The sequence below is a fragment of the Mandrillus leucophaeus genome, unplaced genomic scaffold (genome assembly GCF_000951045.1).
Source record: "Mandrillus leucophaeus isolate KB7577 unplaced genomic scaffold, Mleu.le_1.0 Scaffold1135, whole genome shotgun sequence".
NCBI classification, from domain to species: domain Eukaryota; kingdom Metazoa; phylum Chordata; class Mammalia; order Primates; family Cercopithecidae; genus Mandrillus; species Mandrillus leucophaeus.
Window position 1 is genome coordinate 202,361 of NW_012099599.1, and position 18,638 is coordinate 220,998.

Sequence of the window (18,638 nt, forward strand, 5' to 3'; positions counted from 1 at the left end):
GGAGGGAAGGAGGAAGGGAGGAAGAGAGAGGGGGAGGGAGGGAGCAGGGGAGGGGGAGGGGGAGGGAGAGAGGAGAGGAGAGGAGAAGAGAGGAAGAAAGAGAAAGAAAGAGTCCTGCGCAATGGCTTAGCTTCAATTTTTCTAAAAAGGACAAATAATATAAGACAAAGGTATGCCAGGAAATGAGTGAGTACTTGCTTTGACCTCCACAAGAGTTGTATTTCCCTACTTTTTACCGACAACACATTGAGCCTCTTACAAAAGCAAGATGAGACGGTCATCCCACTTATCCATTGGTTTTATGTTCAGGAATGCCCCAAGAAAGACCAGCTGATACTTTTCATAGACAAGGAGGAGACCCAGAGGAGCCAAGGCCCAAAAAGTTTACTGAGAAGCCCAGAAACTGAATCCAAAGTAGAATAGGCCTTGAGTTTCCATCCTGGCCTCCTACTTGGAGCCAATTCCCTGTATAATGGGGACTTGCCCAGTACCCAGGCATTCCTCTAACCCCTGCACTCTTAAGCCTGGCTCTTTGTAGTTTCTGACATGATGCTAAATTCCCAGTCTTCCATTCGACTTCTGCTCTCAGACAAAAATTCAGCAAGTATTTGGAGCTTGGCAGGGCCAGTGACCACAAACGGACACTGGCTTCTAGTGAGAAACTGTAAAAGTTGCCTTTCTGTTGCCCTCTGATAAATGTGTGTCGTGTACACACATGCCCCAGATGTGCCCTGTCTGCACAAAAGCCAAGCATATCTACCACCTGGAAAGTTTCCACACTGGATCAATTCCCAAATTATATTCTGCTCTGGCATACTGCTAGTCCACCGGGGGCACCGTGAGGAGACCATTTATTTGCTCAACTTGAAATGGACTTTCAGCCTTCTTTAGAAATGGTCTGAGAGGGTGTTTTAGACGAGCCAGAACTTCCCAAAATGTAACCAACCCTTCCCATCTACTTGGGAATCGTGAAATGGAAAATGGAAACACTTTCCTCAGATGAATTAATGATCTACTTCCTATTTTTTAAAAACTTGCAAGTTTATAAATCAGAAGCAAAGGGCTGCTCTCCCCACAAAACACCTGCTCTCTGACATTAAGCCTGGAGGTTTAAGTTCCCTGGAGGATGGCTCTGCCTGCCACTTCCCTTCACCTGTATGGATAAAAGCAGTGTGATGATCTGTCAGTCACCTAAAGCTTGATCACTATGGGCCTAGAAGCAAATTATTTTACATGATCTAAATGTTTGTTGGGAACATCACAGCAACTTCATGAACAAATGAAAATTTTCCATGTTGATATTAATCCTCCGTAGACTTTCCTTCCTGTGTGGAGAGCTGCATACTTTTACAGGTAGTAATCAGATGCCACAAACTATGAGCCTGATTCAACCCAAATTATGCAGAGCAGGGAGTTTTTAAAAAGCTGCTTTTGATTTTTCTTAGCTCTTCGTAGACACTCTTAATGCAGGCCTGTTTCCATCCCCTAACTGACTCCTTTAGATTTCCATAGGCAAGTCAGAGAGAAAGCAAGAAGGAAATTGAGGGTACCTTGCTAGCCGTCTTCCATGTAAGCGCAAACAAAAGTTCTAGAATTAAGAAAACGCATTCTCCTGCCTTACCGGCAGACTATGTCCTGCACATTCTGAGCCTGGTCACAAGAACAGTCAAGAAAGAAGACGTGTTTTTGTTTTTTTGTAATTTTTTTAAAAACAAAATCAAGATTTTGATTTCCAGAAATATCCTTCACCCCTAACTTGTTCTCCTATTTCTGAAAGGCCCATTCCTAAGAAGAAATGACTGGAAACATTTGCTCTATAATATTCATTGGCATTCACAGCTCCAGTTTTCTCGGGAGGATTTTGAGGGGGTTGTTTTTCTCATGTACTTGGAGCAGAGTCCTTTCTGGCTCATTTCATGGACTGAAACATCTAGCTTAGGTAGACCAGGTATTCAGCAGGGCAACAACGGAATTCCGTAGCATCAGATTTAAGGGAAAATAGACTGAAATGATTTGGGGGAAGCAAGGTTTTCAGAAAAAACATAAAAAGTCTTTTGTGCAGAGATGGGCATGGATACATACTCTCTAAAAATTCACAAATTAAAAGTCAGCCATTCACAAACTCAAGAAACGCCTAGAGCATTCGGCAGCACTTCTGAAAAATAAATACAAGACCATATTTTCTTATTCATAAACCCTTCTCTTACTAGTTCAAACCTAATGTGGTGACCTTGGAGACAACTTTTCTTTTGTAAGTAAACAATTATAATAAGTTGCCTCTAAGTCATTATAAAACTACCCACAATTTTTCTGGCTTACAAAGAAAAATAAGAATACTTAACATAAAGAGACTACTTTTGATGTTGTCAAACTTAAATGAACAGCAAATACAGGAAAAGAAGAATTTTTTAAAGAGAACCAATAAGTCAAAGAAAAAAGTTTTCCTTGTATTTAGAGAATGTTCCATTTGAAGAAGCAATAGAATATTGGAGGAATGTCCAGAGGGTAGTCACTGATAGCACAACAACTCTAAGCAGTAATTTTGAAACCTACGTTCCTACTCACATATAGTGATAGGAGAAAACATATCACTTTGCTTGTGCAAGTGCCCAAAAGCAAACACACTCCTGCACCATGCTTTCTAAGAACTTCCCCCACCATTTGTTCTCAATGCAGAACCCAAATTCCACCAAAGCTACCAGAATTACAAATGTCTTTCCTTTTGTCCTTACCAGGAAGGAATGATTTTACAAATAAACTCACACAGGTGCCAAATGGTGCTGTCAGATTGAAAACAATCTACATGTTGTTAAATAAGTCAACCTTTGCCAATATGATGGAGTACTATGCAGCTATACAAACAAGACATTATGCAGAATAATTCCTGAGATATATTCTAAAGTAGAAAAAAAATCAAGGTGCAGAAAAGTTTATACTGCAGGTAGACTACCATTTCTGCCAAAGGGGTAAGATAATATTTTTTTAAAAAGAGAGAAATGTAATTGTTTGGTTGGCATAGAGTGTCTGGAAAAATAGACAAGATACTGGTCACTAGCAGACAGAGGTGGGAGGAAAACTAGTCACCGGACATCCATTTATATCTTTTGAATTTTGTGCAAAGTGAACGTTTTACCCAGTCAAAAATAAATACGATAATTTTTTTTTAATCTGACAAAGTATATGTTTCACTTGAGTGTTTGGGTCAACAAGAGTGCAATCCTCAGAATAAAAGAACATTTCCCTTTGGAGGCTGAGAGTTGGCCCCCATAATCCAGGAGTCTCCTTGCATCTAAAAGCCTTCAGGGGGCCGGGACCGTCCAGAAGGAAGGCCCCATGGCTCGCCAGCGAATTTTTATCAGTTCACTGGGGGCCCGGCTGGCCAAGGAGCTCGGCTGCCTGCTGCGAAGCCTAAGCCGCAACAGCTGCATAAACTGGCTGTGCCCCAGCCTGACCTATTTTGGAGACAGGTCAGACCAGTGCATGCGGGGATAAGAAAACAACCTTCCTTGCAGCCACTGGCTGCACTGCCAAGCTGCGCCAGAAGGAGAAACATGGGGGCAGGAGCTCTCCAGCTCCTAGGAGCCTTACTAGCCAGGCTACTTTCTTTTTCACTCTCACACTGCACCCCAATAACACAGAAGCCTCCAACATTTTGGAACTAAATGGAGGAAAATGAAACAGAAAGGTCATTAAAATGTATCCTTCAGCTTGAAGAGTGCTACTTTGGAAGGTATCCTTAAAACTTCTGAGCTCCAGTTTTAAAGGAGAGGGAATTAAGAAGAATCATGCACAAAGAAAAAAGAATGCACACAACCTCACGTGCAGAGCCATAAAGACCTTTAAGAACAATGACGCAGGCTGAAGAGGGGATATAATGAGAAACTGTGCAAAAACAATTCCACAAAATGAAACACTGTAACAGCATTTTAGGAATAGGAATGGATATATGAGACTCATTTTCAAAAAGCAACCTATTTGTCAATTCCTGCTCCGCTGAAAAAACTTGTGCCAAACACACAAAAAAAGTTTGAGTTGTAGTTTCAAAAAAAGCCAAGCTAATCTAAAAGAGCAAAGTAACCTTTTTAACTGGGAGGAAAAGTAATTAAGAAGCATGTTTTGACATCTCAGCTAATGGTTTTAGAATTTTATTTTTTATACCCATTAAATTGAAGTTATTTACATTAAATAGTTGCTCATAAACTCAATTTTTTGACTTGGCGAAAGCGGACTTAGTGGTGTGGGTGGGTGTCTCTGTGTGTGTGTGTGTGTGTGTGTGTGTGTGTGTGTGTGTGTTTGGTCTTCATTGTTGTTTCTAAGCCCTGAATTAGGTTTTATCTGCCCTTGGGCAGAACCCATTTGCTAGTTTGTAGGCTGGTCATTTTCTGCGTGTTCTGAGATTTTTTCCTCCAACCAAGACTTTTGAGTTTTACTGCTAGGTGTAATTTGCACATAATATGCACCTTCTCGTTTCATTCTCACAGAATCCTGGAAAGCTGGTATGCAGTTCCCTACCTTAGAGATGTCAAAACTGAAGTTCAAGAGGTCACGACTAAAATGTGCTTGGTCTCAATTTTAGAGCAAAATTGGTGATGCAAAAACAGACCACTTTCACCTTGGGTACTGTGCTTTCACAATGCAACAAAGATCTGAAAAGGTACTTTGGAGTGTGTTTAAATCAAACAAGACAAAAAGCATTCAATTGCTTTAGTGAACCTCAGTTGGGAAACTAGCCAAGTGGGGATTCATAAAGAAGAAACCTATTGCTTTTCTTATAATAAAATGAATTGGACCAATTAATTTTCTTTAGTTCAGGTTAAGCTCAACCATGATGATTGAGACACACACATGCACACACGCTGTGGCCAAGATTTTCTTAATCATGATATTACATTTGAATATTGAAAGAATTTAAATATATGTTTGAAGACAGATTCTATGAATCTATAATCATTTAAAAATGAAACGCTTTTTGAAAGAAAGAGGTAGTATAAAGGAAACTAGGAAGTTAGTACTCAAAGGCAAGGGCCAATGAACTGGGTAAGAGCCAAGAGCCTGTGAACTGGGTAAGTTATGCCTACACTGGAGTTTGCCACAAAAAGCGTGGGGGAGAAGAGGGATATATTTAAAAGTCACTTTCACTTTATGTATATATATACATTTAGCATATCTGTGTACCTGTAAAAATCACAAAATGCAAATGCAGGCTTTCTATTAAAAATGCAAATGTGTATGTGACCATATCAGCATTTACTATGAGAGTACACAATAATTCCATGGTGAAACACAAATTTCATAGAAGTTAACTTTTCTTTCTTAGTATTCTACCCTAACTTACTTATTATTTCCAATCATTAACACAAGACCAAATGTATTTAATTCTACCATTGTTTCCATAAATATGCCTACTTTTCAATTATAAAAATTTTGAAAATTTACATTTAAGTCTTGATAAAACTATACTACTTGAATTATCCATATGATCCTATAAATTTTTAAGTGCTAAAAATCAGTGGTATTTCCTCTCTCTCAATCCTATGTTGTTCAACCAAGAAGTCTCCCGTCCCTGTCACAAAGCATTTTGATCACCTATTTTTTTTTTTCTGAAACAGAGTCTCGCTCTGTCATCCAGGCTGAAGTGCAGTAGCACGATCTCAGCTCACTGCAACCTCCGTCTCCCAGGTTCAAGCAATTCTCCTGCCTCAGCCTCCAAAGTAGCTGGGGTTACAGACGTGTGCCATCACACCCGTCTAATTTTTATATTTTTAGTAGAGATGAGGTTTCATCATTTGGCCAGGCTGGTCTCAAACTCCCAACCTCAGGTGATCTACCTCCCTCGGCCTCCCAAAGTGCTGGGATTACAGGCGTGAGCCACCGCGCTGGGTGGCTTGATCAGCTATTTTTAAACAGAATATATTGGATTAGGTCCAAGGTGCATGGGGAATTGGCTTATAGAATTCAGAGTTGATATTCACATACTATTACAGATACAGTAAATATGGCCAAACAAAAGTACATAAGAAAGTGTAGTCGAGGAATTACGCAATGAGTTTAAGGAGCCAAATATACAGCTAGTTTAATAGTTGCCTACCTTGAGTTTTAATCTATTTTGCTAGGGAAGGTAATTTATCAATCACCTTAGTAAGAGGTGGACATAAAAACTCAGACTACTTTGATCAACTTACTTTACCACAAAGTGGAGGTGTTTTGTTTTGTTTTGTTTGACTTAAAATCCTGCAGCAAAATGTAAAATGCTATGAACTTTGCTGTATGCAATGTGCGAGGCAAAATGCTTTCTCAAGATTTTCGTTTCTCCTAGAAGAAATGTTTATCAAATCAAATTGTTAACACTGTTGCCCTTTATTCAATACAATTTCATTTTCAAAGACAAGTGGCCACTTCAACAGCAGCAATTACCTGTTGGTAGTTTTTAAAAAGATTTATCAGGAAGGAAAGAAGGAAAAGAAGAAGATAAGAATTTATAACACCTATTATTCTTCAACTGTCCTCAATAACTATATTTCATGATTTTCGTATCTCCCTTTGACAGTTGTGAACTTTCTAATTCTTCTCTCTTGAATTGGTGTTTTATAATGTTAAATAGGCATTTTGATAACTGTGCATATTCCAACTAAAAATTGGAAATATATGTATTCTGTTCATTTTGGAGCATAATCTCAGCTTAGATAATTTGAAGAAAGCTTTCCTAAAGGAGAGGTGCTCTGCTTCCAGCAAAAGCTCACAATGCTATTGGAGCTCAGTATTTCCCAACACTGTAGGGCAGAGCTAAAAGCTGAGTTGCATCTTGCTCTACCGAAGACTGGTGTGAATGGGACAAAAATATCTTTCCCAATAGGGCAGAGGATGGCCATTAGGGGATTAGTCTTCTCACTAACCTTTATTAGGAAGGAAAGAAATAAAATAGGTATTGAAGGTAAGAAATTATAACACCTATTATTCACCTATTATAGAATTATAATACCTATTGCTGCTTTGATGTCTATCTTCCAGAAAGATGGCAATATCTGATTTTTCTCAGAAATATCTGAAATTCCTTTTCACAATTCCCCAACTAAAGGCAGCCGGTTCTTGGGTTAGCAATTTTGAGTTGGTACTGAGGTGAGGCCCAGCTTGGAGCTGGAAGCTGCTGTCCCTGGGGCAGTGTATGAATACACAGCCTAATACACAAGGATGAAAAGTTCTTGAACTCTGTATGTATATGAAATATACATTTGAAATATACGACAAAGAACTATTTAATGCTATATCTGGACCCAGGACATGGGAACCGTAACAAATCTGAGCTAACTGTAACTTCTGGCTTAATCTATTTCAGGCAGTTGTTCTACACTGCAATGTTTGGTAGTAAATATTTTACATCAGAGAGCATTTAAGCACAGATAGATTATTAATTAATAGGAGGATTCTAATAGAAAATATTTGATAATACCCACCAAAATTCTGCTCTCTATGTCAAGATTCATCTTGCTCAAGAGCGAACAAGAGTAAAAAATAAAATAATAAAGCCTCATGCACAATTTTTTAGTAATGAAATGAGCACAAAGAAGGAGATTTGAAAACCTCACACACAGGCAGATCCATGATACACAGTTATATATCCAAAGCCTAAATCTGGAATGAATTGTACAACCTCAGTTAGTGCTATTTGTTGGAATTTGCAAATTAAGCGCAGAGATGGTATTTCCAAAAGATTCCTTTGCAGAAGTTTTGCTTTCATAATAAAAGAAAAACCTATGCAAATACACTGAGTTCTTAAACAAAAGTCTAATAGTTCATCTCAGAATCAACAGTTTAAAAAAGTCGTAAAGTGATTCAAGGAAATATTTCTCCTGGCATTCAACAACTGGGAGGCTGTGCTGTTACCTCAGTTTCTGATGACTTGAGAAAGTGCAATCCATAGGACAAACATATCTTCATTTTGTGCAACTAAATATGGTTTAGTGCCAGCATAATTCTTAGTGTAATAATTAAACTCTAACAATACACATACCGTACACATAAACACATATCTATTCCCAAATTATAGAGGATTAGAAATATACATGAGAATCACCTAACCATCTATAAACACAGAAAATATGGAAACACGGGTAGAGAGATGTAGTCAATATAACTCTCAGATTCCTGTATATTTAATTATTCCCCACCTAATTTTACATAAAAATCTGCTATATTTTCATTAAATTCCAGCTTGGAAGACAACTTTAGGGCAACTTTTGTATTTAGAAATTTAGCAACAGGCAGGTAGTAGCTGCCGTGCTTTCTGCCACCCACCCCCCGACAAAATGAGAATCTATTTGATGATAAATTCACCATCATAGCCTCCGTTCTAAGTAAGAAATCACGATAGAATAATTAAAAACACCCCATGAGTCTTCTCTACAAACCTACAACATGTAACTGGTTTCAGTTCCTATTTCTTAAAGAGAATTTGGTCAATTCCTCCTTAGAGATTTCAGAGGAAAAGAAGGATTTTCCAAGACAGATAAATTGAAATGATCCCGCTTTGATCTCTGTGGTTAAGAACCCGGCACAATGGAAGATGACCACTGAGGGGCCGCGCTCCCGGCCTTTTAATGCGTAACAATGGTATCACAAACAGCTACTTAATCAATATTTGGCCAGAGCTGCTGAAAACTTCCTTTTCAGATTTTAATTCCCACTTGTAAAACAACCCCAGAGCAGCCAGTGAGATAAGACATTAAACTGACTGCTTAATTGCCTTTTAGTGTCTTGTTAGTTATATATGTACATTCTAAACTGTTCTTTAATCTTTATTTACCCTCATGGATAAGGGTACCTGTCATACAGAATCCAATCGAACTTAAAACATGTTCTGTTCCAGCCCAAGCCAAACTCTATTTCTCAGCGTTTGTTTGTTGTTACTGTTGCAGCTTTTCATTTTCATTTGCCATCTACTTATATACAACTTAAACATTTAGTCTCACAGTAGGAAGAATTTTTTGTTGTTGTTCTCAAAATATATGCATTCATGGACGCTGAAGCCATTCGGATTTAGCGGCCACGCTCCTGTTGACGTGATCGATTTCTGTATATTCCACTCACCTGAACCGCTGCGCGCTGACTGGTTCCCCCTCACCGCCCGGGTGGGTTTTACTGCTCAGCCCTGGGGACTTTTAAATGACCCTTCAGTAATTATTACGCAGTAGAAGCCCCTACGTCCTGGTTCCGGTGCTATCAACAATCAAATCAAACCCCAAAATAAACATACGATTTCAAGCATTAATTAGAAAATCTGCATGTTTTCAATAAGGCTAGAAGGTAAGCACACAGCAGTCAACCAAACCAAATAGGCGAAAAGAAAAAGCTAGGAGCTGAACTCTGGTGTTTCCTTTCAAGTCGTTGCAGCAGGAAAATTGTTACCGCGACATTAACAGATAGAACACGGCGTGGTGTTCTAATAGAATTCAAGTTCTGATACTTCCAACACTTTTTTAAATGGGTGGTATTTCTTTGTTGAGTTTTGCAAGGACTTCAGAAAATATGAAGTTTACTCTAAACAATCGAGACGACGTTGAGGTCAAATTCGTGATCCTAACAAATTGACTTGGAGAGCAGTCTGGTCCGTTCACTTGAATAAAGGATCCGAGGCCATAAACCTATGATCCTACACCCAATGATTTTAATCTATGGGAAAGTTTGTCTCCCGCCTTCCCTTCCTCCCAACCTTGAACCAAAATGTCCCTTCCTGCTCAGTAACGGGAAAAGAAATGACCCTTCGTTTTCCTTGATTTCAGCAGTCCCTTAATGGTAAGAGTGCTCTTTTCATGATTTCACTGGAAATAAAATATTCCAAAGACCTTTAATGCTTTTCTACGTTTTAAACTGATTTATCTTCCCCTACCTCCCCCCCAAAAAAGCTGAAGTCGTCCTCGTGAACTTTAGAAAAGCTGACAAGCTTACAAATAAAATGGAAACTTGAGCAAAACTTTTGTCACTTTTACTTTCTCCAATTTTTTAAGAAAGCACTCTTTTTTGTAAACGTCAAATAGGAGGGGACAGATAGGAAAGGAATATAAGCCCCCAATCGACCTATGCTTGAGATCTCTTAGCGGTATCTTTTAAATTGTTGCAAACCTCCCACGCTCACTTGTGATTTTAAAAGGGAGGAAAGTCTTATGAGAGTGTATCGCCAGTCCCCAATCAAAACATCAATTTGGCAATCTGGCCTCTCTCCCCCTGCACTCCGGAGCTGCCACTTCAAAGCCACTACAACAAGTCAGTAATTGTAACGTTGCATCTAAATATTTAAGCGAGAGTCTTGCAGTCGCGTGTCCATTTACAGTCCTCAACTGTCCTCTAATTCCATTACTGCACAAAGCAAAAATGTTTCCCAAAACTCACAAACAGGAAAAGCGTCACCCTGCTGGAGGAGAAGAAGGAGGGGTGGAGGAGGAGGAGGAGATGATGAAGGGGCAGTTTCTATTGATTAGTCACCGCTTTTGTGTTAAGGGCTTTCTTTAAAATAAGAAAAAAATGGGGGGAGGTTGCAGAAATTTCACTAATGTGAGCCTCAGGCAAGGGAGGAAAAAAAAAAGAGGAGAAGAAGGGGGGAGGCGGGCTGTGTCTAGATGAAAGTGAGAAGGACATAAAGGAGGCAATTGAGTCGGCTGCAGCCCGGCGAGCTAAGCTTCGAGCCGTCCAGAGAGTAGGGGAGGGGGCGGCGCGGCGCGGCGCTTTGGCGCAGAGCGCAGGAGTGGGGGCCCAGCCCATTGTGGCGGCGCCCGCGGGCCCGCTCGGCCGAGCCGGGGGAGGAACAGAGGCGCCCATTGAGCGGCCGCTGCGCAGGGCCGTGCCCACAGCCCCGGATGCCTCGGCCAGGACTTGGCTCCCCCGGCTGCCCCTGCTCCAGTCTCAGCGCGGGCCATGAGCTGGGGTGATTGGCGATAGCGGGCGGGGGTAGTGTTCCTGAGCCGCCCAGCCCTCTCCTTTCTCCTGAGCTATGAAGCTGGAAGGATGGATGCAGCAAGGGTACATCATGCTTAGTGCGCGCCCGTTAGGGAGCGCGGGCCCGAGCGCACTAGCTCCGCAAGCCACTCAGCTCTTGGATTGAACGAGGGAAAAGGGAAAGCTGGGAAAGTTAAGAGGACCATCTGAGAGAAAGACACTGGAGAGGAGAATGAGGGTGATTCTGACCTCATTCAAGGTGGCTCAATCCTTTTGTCCCAGTGTCTGCCAAGCAGACCTCAGGCCAAAGATGTCCCTTGAAAAGCCAGGCTCAGCAGCACCCACCAGGCCCACTAACTGGAAACAGGCAAGAATACACCACACTGATTAGAGGACCCCAATGCCCCTCCTCCCTCAGATTTCTCCTCCCTCTCTGCCAGGGCGCTAGGAGCGCTTTATCAGCATTCATTCTATTTTACAAGCGGGCAGCCTGGGATTTTTGATACCCAAACAACAGAAAGAAGTTTTTGAAGTTTCTAGACTTCAAACTACACCTCACTCTGTCCTTTCTCTGGGCCCCTGTTGCCCTCCAGGGCTCACCTAAAAAGGAGCTAGAGGTGCTGAAGAGACTGACACTGCATCTTCCTTGACAACCCCAAATTAAATTAGGCTTCAGTCTCCAAGGTGTGTGTGTGTGTCTGTGTGTGTGTGTATGTGTGTATGTGTGTGTTTCCAACAGCACAGCCCCCACTGGGGAGAATACTCTGATTTTAAAAATGGTAGCAATTGCCCTTGAATAGCAGCCGGCCCAGCTAGACAGCCCAAAAGACTAGAAACATTTTGTAGGTGAAATGGCCACTTTTTCCACGCTGGAGAGTCCATAAAACTTCCTGGCGCAGCAGCTATTGGGGCTCATTGAATAATTCATCCCTCATTGCAAGCCCATAATGTCTATTCTCAGCCTTTTGTGGTGCTGTTTTCTCTTCTTTTCTCCTTGAATTATAAAAAGGTTGCCTTCCTTTGTTCACATCAAGCTGCTCCGAGCTGGAGCTTTGTCTGGGCTGAGCTAAAGTGTGAGTTTCAATGGACTCTCCAGGCTTTGTCTCCCAAGTTCATCTCCAAGTGTAGATTGTGTAGAGAAGGCCTTCTTTGTAAAAGCTGGAAAAGTTGTACAAATGTTTGACCAGCTCATTTGGGACGTTTTGTCTCCTGGGCCTCAGTCGCCTGTACTGCGAGAGAGCAGCCAGCCTGCCACGCCGGTGCCTCCAGCAACAAGTAGCAAAGCCGTGAGTCCCCAGCCTCTGTGACTGCTCCGGGCTCTTCTCCCCATTGCCCACAGGAACACATTTGGTTTGGGGTTGTCTGACTCCCTGCCTTCCTCCCTTCTCAGCACCTCTGTGCTGCAGCTAGGCCTGGGATAACAGCCAAGGTATCTTCTCAGAGACCAGGGCAGAAAAATGCACTCTCCAAAAAGAGGGTTTAGGCTGAGTCCGTAGGAGGCCTCTGTCATACAGCAAAAGGAGCATCTCCTGCCCAACCTGCTGTAGTTGGACATGTCTTTGATTTCTTGTGTGCATCAGAGTATCTACATTTGTTTTTCCCTCAAATCAGCCATTTGGGTCTGTAACTTCCAAATCTAAATATTCCTTCCAGGTTGTGTACAGATCTTGCACTGCTTTGTAAAGCAGCCGCTCAGGAGAGCCAGTGGCTGCCCCAGAGTTGGGCAATGAAGATAAAAGAAGTCCCACTTGGATGCCACTCTGGTAAGGGCTCAGACCCAGCTAGTCGCAGTCGGCGACGGCTCTGAGCCCCCCTGGAAAGCCTCCTGTCCCTCTGGCAACTCCAAAACTGACTTTGCCCGGTGAACTCCAGGTCCCAGGTGGGGAAACTTCAGGCGCGAGTGGGGCTGCTGGCCACTCTTGACCATTTGTGCATTTGAAAAGGGGCAACCATCTCCAAGGCCAAAGCCACTGAGACACAATCCCCTCATCTCCCACTGCAATGATCCCTTCCTGGTTCAACTCTGATGGCATTTCTTTTCTTTTCTTTTTTTCTTTTTGCGTGTGTACCCTTAAAGTTTGAGGATGACTTGCAGCGGGTGAAGGGGAAGCGAGCTGCACTTCTGTCTCCCATGAGGGAGATTTTTTTTTCTTAGTGCTGACAGTGCACAGCCAAAAAGGAATTGGGGGTCCGTACCCCTAGAAGACAGAGGGTGCCCGCACTCTAAGAACCCAGATCCCTTCAATTTGTAACCCAGAGCTTGGGTTCCTTTCAATTCCCAGACACACACAGGTTAAACCCCGTCACATTTGAAAATTAATTTCAAACAAATCAAACCAGTGAACACACACACACATTTATAAGACAGCCAATGTGGGGGCAACTTTTGGAAGGCCCTTGCCCAAAAGAGTTCTCTCTCTCTCTCTCTCTCTCTCTCTCTCTCTCTCTCCTTTACTGCGGGGAAACTCCGGAGACCAGGGCCTTTCCTGAGAGCATAAAAGGTACTTCAACTTCTGAAGATTCAAGTACCCTCTATCCCAGGCCCTACAATTGCTCAGAGATGCCCAGTCTCATACCGTTTAATGGCAAGAGAGTAACAGCTTCCCCTGCCCCCTCCAATAGAGCACAATTCACAGTTCTAGAATCCCAGGGGCTGACAGTGGTAAGAAAGAAAGATTTACAAAACGGAAAAACTAAGCAGAATAGAAATGTTCGTTTTAATTCCTAGTGTCCCTCTGGTCTTCCACTTCCATGCCCTTACTCAGGCGCAGAGACACCGCGCATGAAGGGACCTTGATCCGAGCTGGGCTTGGCTGCCTTCAGATCCGCAACGTCAGGGAGCCGATGCCCGCCAAGGTCCCCAGCGAGTGCGCAGCCCAAGGCGCCACCTCTTACCTCGCTCGCTCAGGATGCCGTCGATGCTGTGTTTGGCCTTCTTCTCGCTTTCCTCTGCCTCCTTCCTCTCCAAGTCGGCCTCCTCCTCTTCACCTTTCCCGAATTTACTCCTCAGGATGCGGCTGATGGAACTCACTGGGGGCGGGAGGAGGAAGGAAGCAAGGGAGTGCCCATAGCTGAGACAAGAGGGACTGTGCGGGAAGGAGGCCCCCCCCACCAACCCCTAGCCAGGTCCCTAGAGCCGCTGCCCTGCACTGCTCGGGTGTCCCCTCCTGCATCCCTGGGCATCCACATCCTTCTCCAGCCCTCTCATCCTGCCATTCAAACCCCCCTCCCTATTATCTGTATCTCGGTACTGAAAGACGGAGCCTGGGAAAACCGCGCCTCCAGATTAGGGCCGGATGCCATCTTTGTCCCTCGATTCTGGGCAAGAAGCGTTTCCCTTCTTGGACTCCAAAGACCGGGCTCTAGGTCTCCAATCTAAGAGAATTCTCCCACCAGCCCAGTGGGTATCCTCCTTCCTCCCCACCTGAATGCATGGATCCTGCGGTTCGCCTTAAGGGAGGAAGAACCAAAGCTGACCTGTCCACCACCACCCCCCGCCCCCACCCCCGTAAATCAAGTTTCTTCTTTTCCTTTCTTTCTTTCTTTTTTTTTTTTTTTTTTAAGGCTATAAAGGGTTTAAATTTCAACTGTAGAATCGTTTCCTATTGTAAAAATCAAAAGAAAATGCACTCTCTCCCACTTATTTTTTCCAGACTCCAGTCTGGTAAACAAATCCATGTTCTGAAATATATGTTTCTCGCAGAGGGAAAAAGGGAGTTTCCTTTTAATTAAAAACAAACCCTCCCGTGCGCCCTCGCGCTGGCCCCGTGCTCGCCCCTCTTCTCCCTCCGCCTCCCCCAGGCTGCCGCGGCAGGGGGCTCCTGACCGTCCCTGAGACTCTCGGGGGCAATCGGGGCCGCTGTGAAAGCCTCCACAGCCCTGCGCACACGGCAAAGTCCCTCCCGGCGCGGGCCCCATCTCCCTTCGGTTGGGGTTACCAAAACATTTGTTTCTCTTTAAAAGGGAACATCAATATTAATAAACGCTCTGCCTCCGCCTCACGTTTCCTGCCCTGCCTCCTTGTCAGAAATCTTCTTTGGGGAGTCCTCAGCGGTGGTCTCGCCACCCTCCGCCCCCAGGACAAGCATTTCACCCCTCCCTCCATAAAGTGCCAAGAGCGCCTGGTTGTTAAATATTTCAGGGCCTCGGGAGAGGCCACCTTCCAATAGCTGAGATCGATAATTGGGGTGATTACGTCTTGTTCTACCTGCCGGGGTAATAGCGACTATCGCGCCTCGGGGAGACGTTAATGGGCCTAGTACCTGAGGGCACGGTGTTTCGATCACAGACCGCGTCCTTAAGTAATTTGTCTCGGATTTCCCAGCTGAACATGCCCGGGTTCTCTCTTTTGTATTCCTCAATTTTCTTCTCCACGTCAGGCGTTGTCACCTGCTTTAAGAGAACAGGCGGGCAGGCGTTGGTACCCAATACCCTGGGCCAGGTGGCGGCGGCCCCACCGCCTCTGGGCCTGTCGGGATGCTCCTTCCTGAATCCTCTGGGACAGTCCCCCTTTGTTAGCAAAAAGACCCCAACTCTCCGAGGCACTTTAGAAAGAGACAGACAAGAACACATTCCATTCCGGAGCAGCCTGGGAAGCCTCTACCTCCCCGAGACAGGCCCCAGACAACCGGGATAAATTCAAAAGAATTATAACATCTTGATGGGGGTGGGGTGGGGTTGTACTTTCTCATCCCTGGAAATAAGGCAACTCCTTACACAGAACCAACATGAAAACGAAACTAAAAAAGCAATGCTTGAAAAAGGAGCTGAAAAATTAAGTTAAATCTTCCACTTGTGCTTTTCCAAAGGTATAGTTATGCTAAAGTGAAGACTGAAATGTAAAGGTACGTATTTAGGTTTTTAAAACTTCGAGTCGATGACAAATATAAATAAGAGAGACTGACTCTTCTCTCCACTGCCAGTATATTTATTTTTTAAAGAAGAAGGTTCCAAAGATTCTTAGAAAGGCTGTGAAAGGGTTTCAGTAGATGGGAAGGAAGAGGAGGGTGTTTGGAGGTCTTCGGTTTACCATAACCCTCTTGATTCTGCCCCGTGGCAACTGGAAGAAAAGACAGACCTTGTGTAATTCCCTCCCACTCAACCCTAGTTGGCGTGACTCTTTCTTTTTAAAAAGGGAACCAAAATAATTTGAGGATAGCACCAAACTGCTTATATTTTTTAATGGAGTCATTGGCTTATTACAAAGAAAACTAATCATCCTAGTTTTTGACTCATTGAAAACAATTTGCACTGGGGGAGACTGAGGGCGGGGTTTGGGAGACAAACCAGTATAAAACCTGAAGAGGTTCCTTACATTCGTTTTGGAAAGGACAGTGCCATGGGTGGGAGCTGGGAAGACACTTAAGGAAGAAATCGGCAACAGGTGGGCACATACAGCTTGCCTACTTTAAGTGTTTATCTATTAAAATAATTTGATGAGGATTGCAAGGCTTATGGGCTGTAAAAAACAAATGTGATTTTTCCTTTGCAAAAAGGAGAGAGCTTTCCCTAAGTGTTCATCAAGAAGTGTCCAGGGCGCGCGCACACATACACACACACACCCCTTTACACACTTTCACAAACTTCAAAAATAACTCATTGGAGAGCCCCAGATGCCAGCCATTCCCCCCTGCCCACTCTTCCCCAAAACAGGGGACCACAGTCTGGGAGCCAGGAGGGCAAGGCCCGCCCTCTCACCTTGGGCTTGCTGCCGCCGATGGCACCAGGACGTATGGAGCCGGTCTCCTGGTACCTGCACAGGATCTTGGAGACGCAGCCGTGGGACACGCGCAGCTGGCGCGAGATGACGCAGGGCCGGATGCCGTGGTGGGCCATCTCCACTATCTTGTGGCGGATGTGGTTGGGCAGCGGCCTGCCGTTGATAAAAACGCCGCCGAGCTGGTTGACGCGGCCCTGGCCGAGGGGAGTGGACACTGTGGGAAGGTGAAAAAGAGGGAAAAAGGGAAGGGAAGGGAAAAGTCACTGGAGGAAAATAAAAAGCAAAGAACAGCAGCACTTAATTTCGCAGTCTTCTGGCCCATCCTCATGTTACAGCACCGACACTGAAACTGCTCGACGTCGGACTCCCAGACCCAGACCTCCTTTCAATCACATTTGTTCAAATTATTCAGCAATATAGCGCGTGTAACGTTGTGTAAAGACAGCAAGTGGGGCAAAATAATTCTCCCCAGAGAAAGCATCTTCCCCTTTGGGCCCGGGAGGAGTGGCAACTTAGGAGACCCTGTAGCTGATAGAGTGTCTAGCTTGCTCTAGAAACAGCCGCCTGGCGAAGAGAAGTTCACCCAGGCGCTGGCCTTGATGAACTCTGATCCCACCGATTCCTGTCCAATTGGGATCGCTCCCTTTCTAAGGGACTTGGGCGAGCTGATAGCCCTTGGGGTTTCTAGCCAAAAGTGCAGCAGCCAAGAGTCAAAGCGGGTCCAGAAAGGAGGCCCAAGCAGCAGTGCCTGTGTCACCTGTTACATGTTGGGACAGAGACCACAGCAGCGGCAGGACTGCTCCTGGGTCCCCTAGCCCCCATTCTTGCTCTGGGTGTTACATTCTACTCTAGGCTGGGTGTGAAGGGGGTGGGGGTGGGGGCGATGAGGATCTCTGCTGGGGCACCCTAACCTCGAAAACCATTGGAAACGGCTCAGGCTTGCAAGGCTTCCTGCCTCCTCGGGATTCCCAGAATCTTCAAGTGGACTGAAAGGCCATTCCTAAACAAGTTACAGAAAATTCTAGACGCTATTTGACACAAATAGAATTCTAATTTATTTAATTATTCTAAAAATTCCAATCACAATGGCGCGGCGTCAGCCACCACAATTTTGTAGGGCAAAAAAATGCTTCCTGAACTAACATATGTTTCACAAGGGTGGGCGCAGCCGGGACAATTTCGAGACAATTTCGAGTGGACAAATTGCGGAGAAGTTGCTTCTGCAGCTCAGAAGCTGATTCACCTCCTTCTCCACCGCGACATTTCCAAAACAACAGGGGCAGGTCGCCCCGGCCCGCTGCAGGCCTGGCCGCCCAGCTCCGTCAGGATTTGAAGAGAGCAGCGCGCTCCATTTGCAGAAAGGAAATCGAGTAGGTCCTCGCCCCCGACTGGTGCTTCTTGGGGTGTGGGGTGCCCGGGGAATGGGCTTACTGGAAGCACCAAAGGAGCCTGTGGAGCCTGCAGATGGGGTGAGGCAGCCGGTCCCAGGCCCCGGGATCCAGGCGGCGCCCTGAGGCCCTCCCTTACCTTCCAGAGGGAACCCGCTGCGCGGGTAGTTCTGCCCCGGGCCCGGCCGCATCATCCTGGGCACAGCGCCGGCCAGCGTGGTCATCCTGGGGGCAGCTTCGCTCGGAAATTATATCCAGGTGACGGCGAAACGGAAAGGCGAGTGCGGCGCGAGTGACCCTCGGGAACTATCCGGAGCGTGGAGAGCCCCTCCCCAAAACGGCTGGAGAGAGAGGGAAGGACGCGGGGAGGGGGGCTGTCGGTTCCTAGTCCAGAGGCCGGAGTTGGAACCCGGGAAAGGGGAGGGCGGGGAGGCCCCGGAGTCCAGGATCCCGAGCCCAGGGCGGAAAAGTTTGGTGCGAGTCCGGGCAAATGCTCCCGCGACTGGGGTCCCTGAAAAGGGGGCTCAGAGAGCCACGGCGAGCCGGGGAGTCCGGTGAGGCGGGAGCGCGGCCTGCCTGAGTCTCCTCCTGTGGTGACACCGAGT

The 18,638-nt window shown here is 45.1% G+C and overlaps 1 protein-coding gene across 4 annotated transcripts in view; it reads right to left on the reverse strand.

Moving 5' to 3' along the window:
• Nucleotides 1–18,638, reverse strand: part of PAX3 (paired box 3) — a 99,803-nt gene extending 81,165 nt beyond the window's left edge. For 2 of the 4 annotated variants that reach the window (XM_011995986.1, XM_011995981.1), the window contains exons 1-4: nt 18,173–18,638; nt 16,624–16,859; nt 15,189–15,318; nt 13,822–13,956 (exon numbers count right to left, since the gene is read on the reverse strand). In XM_011995986.1, the coding sequence (XP_011851376.1) occupies nt 13,822–13,956; nt 15,189–15,318; nt 16,624–16,859; nt 18,173–18,257 (586 nt within the window). In that variant the 5' untranslated portion in view covers nt 18,258–18,638. Of the gene's footprint in view, nt 1–13,268; nt 13,413–13,821; nt 13,957–15,188; nt 15,319–16,623; nt 16,860–18,172 lie in introns of those variants that run through there. The other 2 variants (XM_011995994.1, XM_011995984.1) reach the window with 2 other exon arrangements.